General features: G+C 41.3%; 1 protein-coding gene across 1 annotated transcript in view; it reads right to left on the bottom strand.

Annotated features, from left to right (window-relative positions):
* The window catches only part of FBXW8 (F-box and WD repeat domain containing 8), a 116,237-nt gene that overhangs the window by 31,538 nt on the left and 66,859 nt on the right, over nt 1–17,840 (bottom strand). Inside the window, exons 6-7 of the mRNA XM_008566166.1 lie at nt 13,035–13,231; nt 10,077–10,283 (exon numbers count right to left, since the gene is read on the bottom strand). Coding sequence (XP_008564388.1) covers nt 10,077–10,283; nt 13,035–13,231 — 404 coding nt within the window. The remainder of the gene's footprint in view (nt 1–10,076; nt 10,284–13,034; nt 13,232–17,840) is intronic.

The following is a 17,840-nucleotide window of genomic DNA, read 5'->3' as shown; positions in this document are numbered from 1 at the left end:
AAAAAAAAAAAAAAAAAAAAAAAAAAAAAAAAAAAAAAAAAAAAAAAAAAAAAAAAGGTTATTAAGAACAGCTAATACTTACAGTGTTCTCTTAGGGCAAAACACTGCTACAACACATTATCATCTAACCTGATCCCCACAATTCCATAAGGTAAGTACCACAATTTTGCTCACTTTACATATACAGAAATTGAGCTTTAGAGAGGTCAAACCTCTCACCCAGTTATGAAGTTTTGGAACTGGAATTTAAACCCAGGTGGGTGGGCTTCAAAGCTCATCTCTTTAACCCTCTACCAGAGGGTCCTCAAAGTGAGGTCCCAGGATTAGCAGCATCAGAACCACTGGACTCTCACTGCACAAGCAAATTCTCAAGCCCCACCCCAGACTCACAGAATCAGAAGCTCTGTGGCTGGGGCTGGTGATCAATATTGTAATTGGGCCTCCTTTGGATTCTGATGCCCGCTGGCCTGTGAGAACCCTTCACACACCTATATTGCCTTCCAGGCCAAAAAGGAATTTCAGCCATTAAAGGGTAAATGCTATAAATGCTCATTTCCTGCCTCCTGGTCACTGCCAGTCTGGTTAAGCAACAGTGCTGGGCAGTAACAGTAACAAAATGTGAGACTGAAGGCACTGTGTTCTATAAGAACTCAGAGAAGAAGGATGTTCAGTAAGAGCCACAACAGTTGGCAAGGTTTCTTCCAAGTGGAACTCTGAATGGATCTCTCCCAACAGGACATGGAGAGACAGGAGGGGAAGAGGGAATACTATTGCTAATTCCAGGTCAAGAATGAACATGGCATATGCAGGATTGCACCAGCCTGGCTGGAGCGAGGGGCTGGCTTTAGAGGCATGGGACTAGAGAGCTCCCAGAGTCTTGAAGGCCAGCCTGAAGGTGGGCACCAGAGCCTGACCCATAGTCTTCAGCAAGCAGCCACTGCGCTGAGAAAACCTGAAATGGACCACAAGGAGGGGTGCCAACAGGTTCTGCAAAGTGCAAAGGTGGGGAAAAGGCAGGGGCAAGCAAAGGAGGGGAATGCAGCCTGGAGAGGTATTTTCATGTCATTTTCAACATACATTTTGAAACTTATTGTGAACACGAGGCAAGAGTTCACAACCCAAGGAAACATCAGAGTGTAAAGAAGTCACCTGGGAGGTGGGTAGAGTCTGGGCCAGATGTTCTACCCTGCAATGATCCAAAGAAATCTAGGTATGAAATTCGGTTCAGGTCCAGCCAGTTATGCCACATCACTGGCACAGTTCTCGAGCAGGAGAGGTGAGCCGAGGCGGGAAGCCAGGTCACAGTAGAGCTGCTTTCTGCATGCAGTACGCTTCACACAAGTTGTGGCCTCGTTTTTTTTTTTTTTTGTCCTTTTCCGTGTCCGGCAACGGATCGCAACCCTCAGTGTCGCCCCCGTACCGGACCGGGACCGGCAATGGGATCGCAACCCTTGGTGTTGCTCCCGCGCCTCGCTCAGCCAGTGAGCGGGAACCGGTCTGTATGTGGGATCCGAACCCTTGGGCGGGAGCGCCGCCGCGCTTCCCAAGCGGCACACTATCGCAGTGCGCCACCGGGCTGGCCCCGTGGTTTTTGTCTTTTTTCCGTGTCCGGCAACGGATCGCAACCCTCAGTGTCGCCCCCGTACCGGACCGGGACCGGCAATGGGATCGCAACCCTTGGTGTTGCTCCCGCGCCTCGCTCAGCCAGTGAGCGGGAACCGGTCTGTATGTGGGATCCGAACCCTTGGGCGGGAGCGCCGCCGCGCTTCCCAAGCGGCACACTATCGCAGTGCGCCACCGGGCTGGCCCCGTGGCCTCGTTTTAACACTGTAAACCTCATCACTCCTCCAAAGTCACTTAATTTGGAATGTGATTGCTCAAATGTGGGCTGAGCTGGAGTTTTCCTTAGCCTATCTACAAAGGGGATTTACCTTGTGAATTAATAACACACTGAGGGAATGCTTTAAAGAGTAACTTTGCCTCCATTAGAAGGACTATCTGCAACTCAATAATTGATAAGTTAATTATGAACCCACTCTCTAATGTAGGGCCTTATAGAAGATTGAAGTGTTCAGCAAATTAATAAATCATATTTCTCTATGTACTGAAATAAAAAGCAAACATCCTCTACTTTCTATGATTTTGTTAGTCTAAACTGCTATGTGTATTTGAAAACAGTAAAATGCTTGAAATGTTCTGAAATCCAGACTCACAGAGGCCATTTTCTGTGTGCCGTCATTCTCCTGCTCTCCCCCAAACCAACAACGTCAGTCTCAATTGTCCTTGTATACAAGGAAAACATGCAGCCTGTTCTACAGTGTTACATTTTTACTTCTGGAGCAAAGGCAAACGTTTCTAATAGGTCTTCCTTAGATCATCATTAACTGAAAAAGCAAGCTGATTTTTAACACTAACCTAGCTGCTGCCTGGGCAGTATTTATTCCGAGACTGGCACAAAGAAACCAAACCCATATTGATCAGTGAAAGTGAAATAAACGCAATAATCAACTCCAAGTTCATACTCTACCATGGGTGTGGGATGTTGAACTGGGATGGAAATTCCCCGTAAATAACCAGGGAAGCCATTAGAAAAATGAAGCCCTAAATAAAATTCGAAGCTTAATTCAAAAGCCAAAAGAGAAGAAAGGCAATGAACGGCATGTATTTCAGTGTGACAGTTTTGTAACTTGCTCAGAGCCTCAAGAATACCAATTAATTTCTTAAAAAATTAGAAAATGATAAAATATCATTAGCAAACAAAAACTATGCAAGTGTGAATAAAGACTAAAGACATTTAAGACACTGGTGCCAGCCCTCTCCGATAAGGTTTCGCATCTCTAACGCTTTTATGCAAAATGACTCAGCATTCACATTAGCTCATTGCATTAGCTCTGCACAGAAGCTAAATAGACCCATCTCTTTCTATTCTAAATGCATTCTTTCAAAACGATTCTTGGGAAAATGACTCTTGTGAAGAAACACGGATGGTTACATCCACAGTATGGCTTTAGCACAGCTCTCACACCAGCCCAGGGGCTACCAGTGCTCCAGCCAGCCTGGTCCACCCCAACACTGCTTCTACCCCCATGGAAACTCCCTCTGAGGCCTGCTGATGAACTCCTACCTGGCCCCAAAGCTAACGAGTACTGAGCACCAGCCACGTGCCAAACACATTACCTACGTTTACTAGGTATTATCTCAAATTTCCAAATGGGGAAACTGAGGCGAATAACTTTCCTAAGGTTTATCTGACACCAAAACCCTTGCTTCATTCCCAGTGGTGACACACCTACTACCTTGACTGTAGCTAAAAGTAACTTTTCCCTATGTTTACTTTCTATAACTTTTGTCACTCTTTCTAGGATCACTAGAGATCTTAAATAGCTATTAGCTTCTATAAAAACAAGCAACATTTCAAGAGATACTTTCCACAGACTAACCCATCATGGCTGTTTAGAATGTCAGAGATGGTTGAGACTTCAAAGGCCTCTAAGTCACAGGTTTCTTGCTGTCTTGAGAAGCCCTCAGGCTCTGTGGAGGTGTTTCAAGGTTTTCACAGGTGAGGAGATTTTATTTATTATCATTATTAACAATATACTAGCAATTATAACAATTATTGATACCATTTTAATATTAAAACATGTACAAAATGCATTTGAATGTTCATTCCTCATTTATCTATATAATTTTTCATCACTCTGGAATTCACCAAGTCTCTGTGAAGATCTTATAGCCTCGTGTTCATCTCAACATGGAGAAAAGCACCTTTATATCGATAAGTCACTGTTAAGGACCACAAGAGGCAGCTGTGATGTTTGATTCATTTCTATGTTTCCAGTGCCAGTTGTGTATTGAGCATATAATATGTGTTCAATAAGTATTCATTAACAATGATAGCAACCTTAACAACAACAATGGATCCTTTTGGTGGTCAGTATCACTCAATAACCCAGAAAACTGGTCTACAAGAGCTATTTTTCTAAACTCCATGAAGAAAGTAAATATAAAAATTTTTAAAGGTTTATGGTGAAAAATGAAAATAAGATTTGGCATTTACTTTGTGAACTTCCTATGTTAAATTATTCATCCTACTTGTAAAATACCAAGTTTTTATTCTCTGGAATGGGACCCCGAACAAAAGAAACGATGGGTTTCCTATTTAGGTGTAGATGTGGGAGAAGGTGGCCACAATCTACGAGCACTGCAAATTCTGATTCCAAAGGCTCTCTCAGACAGATATTTCAACTTGTGACGATTGCAGGCAACCAATCCAGAGTCTCTTCACGTCCATGTATGGGGAATGATTATCATAAGAGACGTTAGCAATTATTTTCCAGTGTGATGTAAGCTGAGGCAGCAGCGCCAAGCAAGCGTCCTTGTCACACACATCGCAGCCTTCTGGATTACTTCACTCACTTCTCCCTGATTAGGATGCAGGCCATGTGCTGCTTAATACAATCTGCCATCAAATGCCAAGTGCTTCAGAACTAAATTAGAAAATATGTCCAAATACATAGAATGATGCTAAGAGCCCTAAGTGAATCTCTCTCTTCCTTTATGAGGCATGAGACTCATCATCAACATGATGCTCTTAAACAAGGCAATTCTATCTTCTAACTCTCCACCTCTGAGAGCAAAATTTAATTCAGTCAGCAAAAGAATTAATAAAGATGATATGGTACCATAAATATGTCTCATAGATGAAAGTATTTTTGACAGATTCAGGAACTATGAGACATAAAAACAAATTTTAAAGGGATGTTTGGGCACAAAGGGCCACACTAACAGAACTCACACTGAGTTTTGCACTGCAGCATGATGAAGAGATGAGGATAGAGTAATTACTTTTACATCTATTTTCTTTTACAATCATATGCCACTTAGCAATGGCTACCTTTAAGGTCATTTATGCGACTGATGTCTGAGAACCCAATAATGCAAGTTCAAAACTTAGAAATACGTTTTCATCTAAAAGTAAAAAAACCTTCAAGTAGCCCTTCACACCACATACCGCTTATCTAGCAAGACACAGGAACTGATGAAAAAAATACTAATTTCCTGCTCAATCATTTCTGCCAGCAATAAGCATGGCCCTTTGGGGATCTTGTTAGAGAAGAAATGGTAGAGCAATGGATTCCTCAACCCATTTCTGCAGCTCTCAGCTACTCAGCATCCTCCAATAGTAGATCAGCTCAACACGACTGCACAGGTAACAAAAAGTTTAAACCACCTGATCACTTAAAGAATCCAGGAATGTGGGTGCTGGACAGGAGCCCAAAAGTCATGTGTCTAATTCTCTGCATTTTACAGAAGATAAAAAAGGTAGATCAGGTTACCATCTTAAAAAAATCACAAACTCTCCCTCAAATGGGTACCAATAAGCCAAGAAACGGCACATATTAGTATATGCTGTATCTCTTGCCACCATAACAAAGTTCTGATACTGCTGTCAATCCCACTGCACTGATTCTAGGTGAAGCCATGTGGTCTAGTCATTCATCCTAAAAGCAGACAGCTGCAAAATAATTAAAATGAAAGGCAAGATCACTCAGATCTCTGTATGTCCCTCCTGGCCTCATTTTTGTTGTGATCTTGCTGTAAAGCCTATGAGAAAAGATGTCAAGGAACTGCTAGGGGAATGAAACATACTGTCATCCACCACTGCCCAAGGTTCAATGTCTATGGAGGGCAATATCAGAATTATGAAGGCACATATACCCTGGACTGAGCAAGTCTACTTTGATGAACTAATCCTACAAATACATTCTTGTGGACCAAGTGTTGTTTATAATAGCAAAGGACTGGGAGCAATCTAACAACAATCAATAGGGGGCTAGCCAAATTAATTAAGGCACATCCACAATGTACAATATTATAAAGCTGCAAAAAACCAAAAACACCAGAAAGTTCTTTATTATATCACAAGAAATAATCTCCAGGAGATTTTGTTGCAAGAAACAGGTGCAAAACAATAATATAGTACTTTACCAATTACATTTTTAAAAAGAGAGGATTGAGAGCAGATATGGTAATTTGCTGAAAAGTGCATAAACTATTTGGAGCTGGCTGGTTAACTCAGTTGGTTTAGAGCATGGTGTTGTAACACCAAGGTCAAGGGTTTGGATCCCATACTGGCCAGCAAAAAAAACAAAAGTGCATAAACTATTTGGAAAGGATGCACAAGAAACTGGCAACATTGATTTGGCTCCAGAAAGAGAAGCTGGGTGGCAGGTTGAAAGGCATGGGCCATCTGCCCTCTGAACACCTTTCCATCCTATCTTTTGATTTCTGAATCAAGTGAATGCATTACCTAGTCAAAAAATGCTTTTTTTTTTTAGATGATTAAAAATCTGACCTTTTAAGAAAGGGTGACAGTGACAGTCATTTTCTATGACTTTATGTAGCCAAAGAAAATGCTGGCAAAACCAAGTGTGGCTCCTAATTCTGACCTCTGAAATCCAAGTCTGGGAAACCCTGCCCCAGAGGCACACCAAGACATTCCAGAGCACTAACTTTCTCTGATTCCTTCCTAGCTGAGCTGGAGGTGACTAATCAGCCAGCTATATCCCCAAGCCCTTTTAAAAAAAAAGATTAAGTAGATAAGCTTTTGCTAAATTACTTGGTTTTGTTTCCTTAGAAAATTATGTTTATTAACAGAGCCAGGTTACTTGACAAGTACCAGTTTTTTGAAATCTGTGTGTAATGCTGTTTTAACACTCTAATGACAGGAACACAACTGGTGCTCAGTAAACTATTTGTGATGAATACAAGACAGGCTGGCTAGCTATGTACATGAGTGGGTGAATTTGATCCATTATTACTCGATTCTCATGCAGCTGTGGTACCTATAAAACGCTAATGTGGTCATCATATGGTGCAAGGATATTCTCCAACTAAACAAAAAGAACACCCCTAGAATACTTCTACAGGTTAGAGAGATTTAAGTTCCTGACTAAAATTCTATTTCAATATTTGGACTTCACTGTCTGCTTTTATCACAGTTAATCAATAATGAACTATAGCTAAACCTCAGTTCTGTATCAGGTACAAACGAAGATAATCCAAACTCTCTGTTCTCATAAAGCCTTCATCTGAATCCTGTATACACAGGCCAGAGGCACAGACACAAATCCCAGTGTGTATATAGCTCCAGGCAATCTCCACTGCTAATAGACTCACACCAACCTAATAAAATGTGCTGGGACACATGCTGCCACCAGGCTGATGAACAGATATAGCCAAAACATGGTATTAGTAGGTAAAGGGACACTGAGACTGTCACATGAGGCTATTTGGGAATTATGACATCACATTATAGCATAGCAGGATGATACTGAAATCTCACAGAACTACCCATGACATGGCTTAATTCACATGGAAATATTACATGACAATTACATTTCTTTAAAATGCAGGTTTTTCGGGCCGGCCCGGTGGCGCACTGCTACAGTGCGCCGCTTAGGAGCCTGGCGGCTCCCTCCCGTCGAGGGTTCGGATCCCACATACAGACCGGTTCCCGCTCACTGGCTGAGCGAGGTGCGGGCGCAACACCGAAGGTTGTGATCCCGTTGCCGGTCCCGGTCTGGTACGGGTGCGACACTGAGGGTTGCGATCCGTTGCCGGACAAAAAAAAAAAAAAAAAAAAAAAAAAAAAAAAATGCAGGTTTTTCTGAGGAAGCAGAAAATCCATTAAACATAATCAGATGGAAAGTCTCGCCTATGCAAAAAAGTAAGAAAAGTTACATAGCTGAAGCTTGGCATTCATCTTACTTTTGAGTGGGTGGCATTCATGTTGGAGAAACATCTCAATGCAAAGTTATTACCAGCTCTGCTAACAACCAGCCATTCACCCACACAAGTGTTCGGAGGTTTGGTGTCATTCTCACAAAACATTTGGATGACTAAATGCTACTGTCAGCTTTCAAAGAGATATTTAGAAACATTCTTATAGCAAATTTACTTACATTCCTAATTTTAAAACATCAATGAAAAATACCAGGTAACAAGTTATTTTAGGGATTACACATTTTTAAATGTGAATTTTCATAAAATTAATGTATTAGTCAGCTGATTCTTATAATTAATGCTTTTAATTGAGTTGGAACTTTTGAGAGGCATCTAAAAAAATGTCTTCTTACATCTGTATCTAAAGATCCTCCCAGTCTAATTCTGTGCTGAACTATCCCTTTAAACTAGCTTCTCAAATATATCCACTGTGATTGTATTAATACAGAAATAAATCCATTCAGATAAATCAAAGAGAAATGAGACCTACCAGATGAAAACTATATTAAAAATATGAAAAATTTAAACCTGACTAGTATGAAACATAACTGTTACCTCACTACACTAAGAATTCTAAAAGTAAATGAGATAACAAAAACTTGAACATATAACCGATGAAAAATTAGAAAGCCCATAGTCCTTCCTCTCTCAACAAATGAACTCATCAAGGATCAGAAAGAAAGTTTTTTTCAGAGCTCCAGAAGGGAAACTGCCTTAGGAAACCAATTTCTGCCCCTTCCCCCACTTCCTGGGAAGACAAAACTCAGGAGCTATACCATCAGAGATTTTGCAGCTAAAATACTCTGGATATGCTCCAACAAAATAGGCTGACTCAAGCACACAGATTACACTACACCACTCATAGTACTTTTTGATCTGCCTTCCTGGATGAAGATATAACTGGAATCCAGGAGGCTTCAATTCTTGAGCACTTATTGGTTGCAAAACCAGTGACACCTACATAAATGAAATCTGACCTTACAGATCAAACACCTAGGGGAAATAAGATGTAAAAATCACCACCAGCAGCTTGAGTCAAACTATGAGTGTGGAAACAGCAGGAAGCACATGATGATAGCTAACTGTAACGTGCCAGGCCCTGTGCCTCAAGCGTCACATCCTATTGTCCAACACTACAGCTCTATGAAGTAGCTACTACTGTGAACTCCATCTCACAAATGAGGAAACTGAGACATAAGAGTGCTAAGCAACCTGCCTAAGACTACATAGGGTAAAAGGTACTAGGGCTGGGATTTAAAGGCAGGCAATGTGTGTCCAGAACCTGGTTCTTCTCCAGTTCGCAATACTGCTACGTGGAAAAGCGGCCTCCTTCCTAAGGAGAAGGATGTGGTCAAAGGAGCTGCTGGCTCAGAGATGTGCCTTCCCAGGAATCCCAACAACTGCCAGCAGGGTCAGGACAAATTGGAAAAAACACAAAACAAAACAAAAACTTCATCCCTCTCTCCCTCCTCTGATCCTGCTGGAAGGAAAAGAGAGTTCTATAAATCAGCTTTAAGACTAAGTACTTGGCCTACAGTCAGGATAGTAAAATACTAGGGAGTGATAAAATTTTGTCATCATTCAAAGAATTTCAATTAAAAACTTGTCTCCCTGCTTTGAGCTCAAAGAGTATAAGAAGGCACTTTTATGCACTGTTGGTGAGAACGTAAATTTTGATGCAGCCTTTACAGAGGGCAATTTGGCAATGCCCATCAACCTCTCAAATGCACATCCTGGAGATATACTACACAAGAACCTGTAAGAGTTGCAATATATATTGTAGCATTGCCTATAATAGTCAAAAGAGTGGAGGCAACCTAAATGCCCACCAGTGAGGGGATTAGCCAAACAGGCTATAAGCTGTAAGCACACATTGGAACCCTAGGGAGAGGGAGCTTGGTATATGCTGACATGGAATGCTCTCCAAGGTATATTATGGAGTAAAAGCACTGGGTACAGGACATTATGTATACTATGATCCCATTTCTACAAAGATAAGGTTATAGTATACAAATGTACCTATATATGCATTGAATTTTTCTAGACAGCTACCTAAAAACTGTTCAGTTTCTTCTGTGCAGTGGGGCTTGGGGAAGGGAGAAGAAAGGAAACAATTATTTTTCATTTTATATCCTTTTGAAGTGCTTGCCCTTTTTTTTTTAACCATGATGATATACTGCCCTAATACAGGCCATGAAAAGAAAAAAATCAGAGCTTTAATTTTTCAACTGCCTTCTAAAAAAATAAAGTATGTTCTTTTTTGTTCATTGTACATCTTGCCCATTTTGTACCTTGTTTCCTTCGTACACCCATCCCAGACTCTTTACGCCAAAAGCAACCTGGTTGGCTGAGACATCTAGACATGTGACGGGCTGGCCATAGACGTAATGGAGAGTTCTGGCAGAGTCTTCAGCTTTTAGCAGGTATACCAGATCCCCAGCAGTAGCTACTGCCACAGGGTACCTTCCAGTATCTGGGACTATTTCAAGGTAGTCAACCTGTTAAAGGATAAGAGTTGTTTAGTCCTACAAATTCATACTAATTTGGTCAAAAATATGCAATTCCTCCTACACATCAATGAGAAGACCAGCAACCCAACAGAAAAAGTCGAGCAATGGGACTGTTAACAGGAAATGAAACACAAACAGCTCTTACACAAATGAAAATATGCTCGTAGTAAGATAAACACAACACACTCCTACAAAGAGAAATACAAAGTAAAAATTCGGTGAGATACCATTTTTCACCTATCATATTGGTAGAGATTAGGAAGTCCAATGACACACTAGGCTGGAAGTGAAGGGCAGACAACCAATTTATAGATCCCACTTACCACTGGTGTGCCATCAGAGGGTAGGAAGGCCGCTACTACCACAGTACTCCTGACTGCATTTTTGCTAGCATTTTCTCTAATTTGCACAGGCATGAGGAGACTTTGAGAACAATCTGTTTTTCTCCATCCATAAGTGGCACATTTCTCCCTAGTGCAATTGACAGCAGGTTTTCACCTCCTTGAGTAAATTACAAGAGTACAGATGTGAAGGTGATCCACGCTTTGTAATTATGAAAATCCACAGTGTAAGAACAGCATTGCCCTGACAATATGCAAATGAATTCAAAGGCCTGAATCCTGACAACTGTCCAGAGGAGCTTGAGAGAGTAAGTGTCTGGGTGACTCTGCTAATCCTTGGGCCCAAAAGCATGAGTGATGGCCCAATGTCCCAAGCCGTGGGTCCATCACAAAGGACGAATGCTCCAGGTTAGCATCACAGCCCTGGGAACACTGCCATCACTATTCCGGGAGTGTATCTGGGGAAGACAAAAATGGCCCAGCTCTATGGGCTAGGGGGTATCACCTTTTCCAGGGATACTTGGCACATTCTGTGGCAACCCCTCACTCAGGGTGAGAAATAATACATAAAAAGTGTTATAAAACACGCTTCCAGCAGTGGCTGCTTGCTTCCTCTCGCTCCTAAAAATCACTTCTTATTTTCCTAAAACTGACATCCTCCATCTAGCCATTTAACTTCATCTTTATGTTGGATTTTTCACAGACCAAAAGGCTCAGATTGACAGTGGTTGTGCCATTTGCTGGGAGGTATAAACTACTTCAAAAAGCTTTCAGTCTATGCCAGGATGCCACCTTATTACCAAGGTTGGATTTACACTTTGTTGAGGTACTTTCATCTTAAGTAATTGTCTAAGTTCATACAATTATTACCAGTCTATAGTGTTCTTTAGTCAGAGACCAAATAATAAGCACTATGGTAGTTTTGAGAACATACAGAAATATGATACCTTCATGTTCTTCTAATAAAACCCTAAGATGAGAGGACAGCTTCAGGCATTTTGGGGGGGAACACTACTTCCAAACTTCAGAGATCTGATACTTAAAGGGACAGAAGCTTATGGAGGTAAAGTGGTGATGCCATGGCTTAAGTTATTCTAGTGTAACAAGATTTCCACCAGGGAGAAAGGAGAGAAGAATAAGGACTGGGTCCAGGTCAGGCCATCAATTCATTATTGAGTGTTGGCTTTTCCGTTCATTCTCCCACCAATGCCAATTTCAAGTTTCTGTCAATAAAATCTAAATTCAGTATAGATGGATTTGAATGCTTCCTTCTTACCACCAAATCACCCCTCACTATACAGATACAGAGATTAACATACAACTGAACTCTGAAAGAAGCTCTGTGTGACAGGTTCTGAAAGCTGACTCATCTTCATGCATGATATCCTGGAACATGGCTGCCCAATTAATGCTGACTTAAATCTATTTTCACTTAAAAGTTACTCTTAATTCCACATGAGACAATCTTGGGATGAAGAAAGTGTAGGATGAAAACCTACATTTGAACTGGGATGACACCACCAAACTCATTTTCACTTCTATATCAGGCCAGAAACTAATCTCAGATTTCCAGGGGTGAGCCTACCATGTAGTCTGAAGGAGGCAAGGACCATAAGGGTAAGAAACTCTGGCTCCAAAGTCAGCTCTCAGAACTGGGGCAAGTCAATAAACTGCTCTGGGCCTCTGCTGCCTTCTTTGTAAGTGGGCAAAATAATGTACCCATTTCACAATGCTATCATGAGAGTTGTGGACATAAGGCCCACAGGAAGCCCTGAGTGAATGGGAGCTGCCAACATCATTACTATTGTTTGTATTAGATCCAGAAATTCTAAGAATGGTAAATAAAATGACCAGCACTAAAAGCTCACCAGTTTCTGGGCCGGCCCGGTGGCACACTGCTACAGTGCGCCGCTTGGGAGTGTGGTGGTGCTCCCGCCGAGGGTTCGGATCCCACATACAGACCGGTTCCTGGGCTTTTCTTTGTTGGAAGCTTTCTGATAACAGCTTCAATCTCCTTTATTGTTATTGGTCTGTTCAGATTTTCTATGTCTTCATGGCTCAGTTTCGGGAGCTTGTGTATGTCCAGAAATTTATCCATTTCCTCCAGATTTTCAAACTTGTTGGTGTATAGTTGTTTATAGTAGTCTCTAATGATTCCTTGTATTTCAGATGAATCAGTTGTAATATCTCCTTTTCGTGTGGCGGCGCTCCCGCCGAGGGTTCGGATCCCACATACAGACCGGTTCCCGCTCAGTGGCTGAGTGAGGTGCGGGCGCGACACCGAGGGTTGCGATCCCGTTGCCGGTCCTGGTCCGGTACGGGCACGACACTGAGGGTTGCAATCCGTTGCCGGACACGAAAAAAGACAAAAAAGGGGAAAAAAAAAAAAAAAGCTCACCAGTTTCTGAACTTCAAATTCTGCAGATATTTGCCAGTATCCTTCTTCATTAGGGTATAACATTACGACATCAAAAGCAGAAGCAGTGGCGATGGTCACATCGTCCTGGCTCAGGGCCAGTGCCTGTATTCTTGCATCATGTTCAAAACGATGAATAGGATACCTTCCAGTCCTTAGATCCCAAATATTAAGAAATCCTGTGTAGAAAGAAACAATGCAGATAACAATTTTAAACTCACTCAATATGTTCAAGTATAAAATAACAATCATATAATATAAAGAAAATCTTTAAAAAAAAGATATATTGGTAAAAAACATTTGCATCACATATAACAAAGGGCCAATTTCCTTAATATATAAAGGGCTTCTGCGGTTCAATAAATAAAAAACAACTGAAGTAAGCAAAGATCATGAGAATGCTATTCACAGAAAAAGAAATACAATGGACATTTAAACATAAGAAAATATGTAAAAATTCACTCACGGTTAGAAAAATACAAATAAAAACTGCATTATCATTTCACTTTTCACCAAATTGACCAAAATAAAAAATTTCATGAAACATTCTGTGTTGAGGATATGGAAAAATAGGCTCTATCCTAAATTGCTCTTGAGAATGTAAATTAATTCACCCACTTTGGAGGCAATTTGATTATATTTATTAAATTACAAATGTACATCCTCTTTAATCCAACTGTATATTTACTCATATACACAAAGAGGGGCAGCCCCTACCACCCAGCAGAAGGCAGGAGAAAGCTGAAAACACCACTTCTGTGTGGGTGGTCCACCACAGCCACTGCCGCCACAGCAGCAGCCACAGCCACTGTGCTGATGGCCCACTGCCCAGTAAACTGCACTGACACAGGAGAGTCACCAGGTGAGACCAGAGAAGGAAGAGGAAGTCTCTCTCCACAAAAAAGTATATATAAGGACAGTCACTGTAGTGTTTTTAATTATGTCAAAAGATTAGAAGCTATCTAAATGTCTATCATCAGAGAAGTGCTTAAATAATGGAACCTCCGAAGTTTGGAATTTGGAATAAAACGAGCAGCTAAAAAAGAGAGAGTCAGGGCCGGCCCAGTGGCGCACTGCTACAGTGCGCCGCTTGGGAGTGTGGTGGTGTTCCCGCCGAGGGTTCGGATCCCACGTACAGACCGGCCGCTTTCCGTTGCCGGTCCCGGTCTGGTACGGGCGCGACACTGAGGGTTGCGATCCGTTGCCGGTCACGAAAAAAAAAGACAAAAAGGAAAAAAAAAAAAAGTTTCATTTTTGGGCCAGCCCGGTGGCGCACTACTACAGTGCGCCGCTTGGGAGCGTGGTGGCGGCGCTCCCGCCGAGGGTTCGGATCCCAGGTACGGACCGGCCGCTCACTGGCTGAGCAAGGTGCGGGCGCAACACCAAGGGTTGCGATTCTGTTGCCGGTCCCGGTCCGGTACGGACACGACACTGAGGGTTGCGATCCATTGCCGGTCACGAAAAAAGACAAAAAGAAAAAAAAAAAAAAAAGAGAGAGTCAGCCTTATATGTAACCTATGGAATAGTGGCATAGCATTTAATATCACTTTTGTGTTTAAAAAATTTACATGCACACACACACGGAATATCCCAGGAGGATACACAAGAAACCATTAACAATGATTGGCCTCTAAAGAAAGAAACCCAGAAAAAGGAACAAGTGTAGGAGGGAAATTTATTGTATATCTCCTTGTGTATTCTGTAACATTTTCCAAAAATTATCTTTGCTGAAAAGATAAATTAAGAAAATGGTTTATGAGAGAGACCTAAGAAGAATGGGAGTACATATATTAATTGCCAAGCAGTTTCAATACATGGAGTTCTTAATCCATTCTTCTATTTATCCATTCGTTCATGCAACAAATAATTACTGCACATCTATTATATGCCAGGCACTGTTCTAGATGCTAGCATTCCCCCCAAATGGTCATAACCTACACTGTAAGGGTTCTTACAAGTATTGTACATCCTTCCATACCACCACCCTCTTCCAGCTGCTGTTAGCAGCTGCACAGCTCTAAAACACTTGTTAAAAATGCTGATTTTACTACAAGCCTTTCTCCCAGCACCTTGAATGTTGCTACCCAGATCAATTCCTCTTACACACACACTGACCATGTCACCCTTTTCTTGAATTGTCCATAGCAGTGATCTCCAAAGTGGTCCCCCAGACCAGCAGCATCAGCATTACCTGATGACTTGTTAGAAATGCAAATTCTCAGCAACCAGAAACTCTGGGGATATATGCTCAAGACTGAAAACCAGTGGTCTACTGGAACTTATACTTTTCTATCAGAAATAAAAACTTTTCTGTATTTGAAATGCCATTGATGATTCTTTCCTCACCAAATAATTTCTTTTTATCATTCCCACCCACTAAGCTACTTCTTTCCTCTCAAAGATTTACCCAAGAAAATAATCACTTTTTACATTAGGCTGGATAATGCTCTGTTACAATTTCAACTGATTTTTCAAAATTCATCTTGAAATAACTGTGGAGATAACACAGCCTGTGGTTATGTATTTGTATTTGAGTTCAAATCCAGCTTTACCCCTTGCTAGCTGAAGGACTTGGGGGACTAACTTAACAGCTGTGGGCCTATTTCCTCATTTGTAAAACTGAAGGTAACATCACCTACTGCACAGGACTGTTGGGAGGATGAAAGGAGATCAACCATATAAAGTGCTAAAGATGTGCCATTCTTTTTATTTTTATGTGTTCTATAGTGCCTGCCATGTTATAAAGCATATTTATCAATAATGCAAACGTCCTCACTACTGCTCATCCATAAATCTAGTCCTATTTCTTAATAACTTCCTTACCTAGAACAGATAGAGCTTTTTACTTTTCTTCCCTTTGCAATCCATCTTCCTATCTTTTTTCTTGCCTTGTACTGTCTTTAAACATGTTTGAATTTAGGATCTGACTATAAAGTATCATTCAGCACTAAATAAATATAGAGTTAGAAGAAATAATACATTTGCTCTGCTCTGAAAGACTTTCAAACTGTCAGTAGGCTAAATAAGCAATTACAAACAAAAATACAGCCTTCTTCAAGTTAAATGTGGCTTCAAATGTAAAACACAGAGTAAGTACTCTTCTAAGAATTATGATAAACTTGGGGGATAAGCAGATCACAAAAGTCTCTACAACATATTCCCCTGGCAAATATCTTGGCAAATTCCTTCCATTCTGACTCAGAAGGAAAAGATAGGCTGCAGAAAATGCTACTGGCTCTACACATTATTTAGGAAACAGGATCTCCCTCTCCGAGATGTCTTGTCTCAACACGTGCCTCCTCTAAAAACTCCACCTTGTATGTGGTTGCATTCTTTGAGACATCACAGTAAACAGTAGAGAGAGATAAAAACTGCTGTTTGCATAGAGCTTTTGGAGGTTCTGACCCTTTCATCTGTCTCCTCTTGCTGAGTGCTCACTTCCATCTTGGGAAGAGTATCATTAGACTCATCTCACAGAAGAGGAGTAACAGAGGCGCCATGTTGGACACAACTGGTCCAAAGCCACTTGGTACTTGATGTGGTTGGGCTGGAATTCAGCTAGAAAAGTGCAGGATGAGAGGCTGCATTTACAAGTGTATAAAATAACTATAAGCTCGATGAGTAACTGATGTACACCACCAAGCTCACCCTGTGTTCTGCCAAGCATGGAAACTATTTAACCACGGCTTACTCTAAGCACACATGGAGTTTATCTATAAGCACATTTTTCATTACTAATCAAGTAGTTGTTTTGCTGGCATCATTTTTCAAAAGAACTGGGCCGGCCCGGTGGCGCACTGGATAAGTGCGCCGCTTGGGAAGCACGGCGGGAAGCTTGGGAAGCTCCCGCCCGAGGGTTCGGATCCCACATACAGACCGGTTCCCGCTCACTGGCTGAGCGAGGCGCGGGAGCAACACCGAGGGTTGCAATTCCGTTGCCGGTCCCCGGTCCGGTACGGGGGCAACACTGAGGGTTGCGATCCGTTGCCGGACACGGAAAAAGACAAAAGACAAAAAAAAAAAAAAAAGAACTGTATGCAGTAAAATACCCTTCACCACAAGGTTGAGTTTCACAGAGCTATGCTAAGAAGGTTCTTTTTGGAAAAAAATACTCTAGGGCTCCATCAATTTAATGGTCAAATCCTTCTCTTCTGAATGTCTGTTGTGTCGTCATCTTTTTCAGTTTCCTCTACTTCAATTAGGAAGAGTCTCACTTGCTCAGGTCCTCACTTGTCAGTGGGGCCGGTGTCATTTGCAGTCATTAATCATCACTTGTAGGTACCCAAACATTTAGGATTGTTACGTCCTCTTGACAAACTGACCCCTTCTCAAATGCAATGTCTCTTTATCCCTGGTTATAATCTTTACTCTGAAATACACTTTGTCTGATACTGACACAACCACTCAGCTTTCTTTTGATTAGTGTTGGCAGGAAGATCTTTTTCCATCCTCTCACTTTGCCTTGTGTCTTTATATCTAAAATAAGATTTCCTGTACAGAGCTTATGTTTGGTCTTGGTTTTAACTGGAGTGTTTAGACTATATTTAATGTGATTATTGATAAGGTTGGGTTTAATCTGCCATTTTGCTATTTGTTTTCTATTTGTCCCATCTATTTTTTGCTCCTTCTTTCCCCTCTTTTTTCTTTGGATTGACTATTTGGGTCAATTGAATATGTGTTTACTCCATTTTAATTCCTTTGTTGGCTTATTAGCCAATACTCTTTGTTATGCTATTTTAGTGGCTGCTTTAGGATTTTTTTTTTTTTTTTTTTTTTTTTTTTTTTTTT

The sequence above is a fragment of the Galeopterus variegatus genome, unplaced genomic scaffold (assembly GCF_000696425.1).
Source record: "Galeopterus variegatus unplaced genomic scaffold, G_variegatus-3.0.2 Scaffold227, whole genome shotgun sequence".
In the NCBI taxonomy this organism is placed as follows: Eukaryota; Metazoa; Chordata; class Mammalia; order Dermoptera; family Cynocephalidae; genus Galeopterus; species Galeopterus variegatus.
Note: the sequence above shows the minus strand (reverse complement) of the source record. Positions and strands in the feature narration are given on the sequence as shown.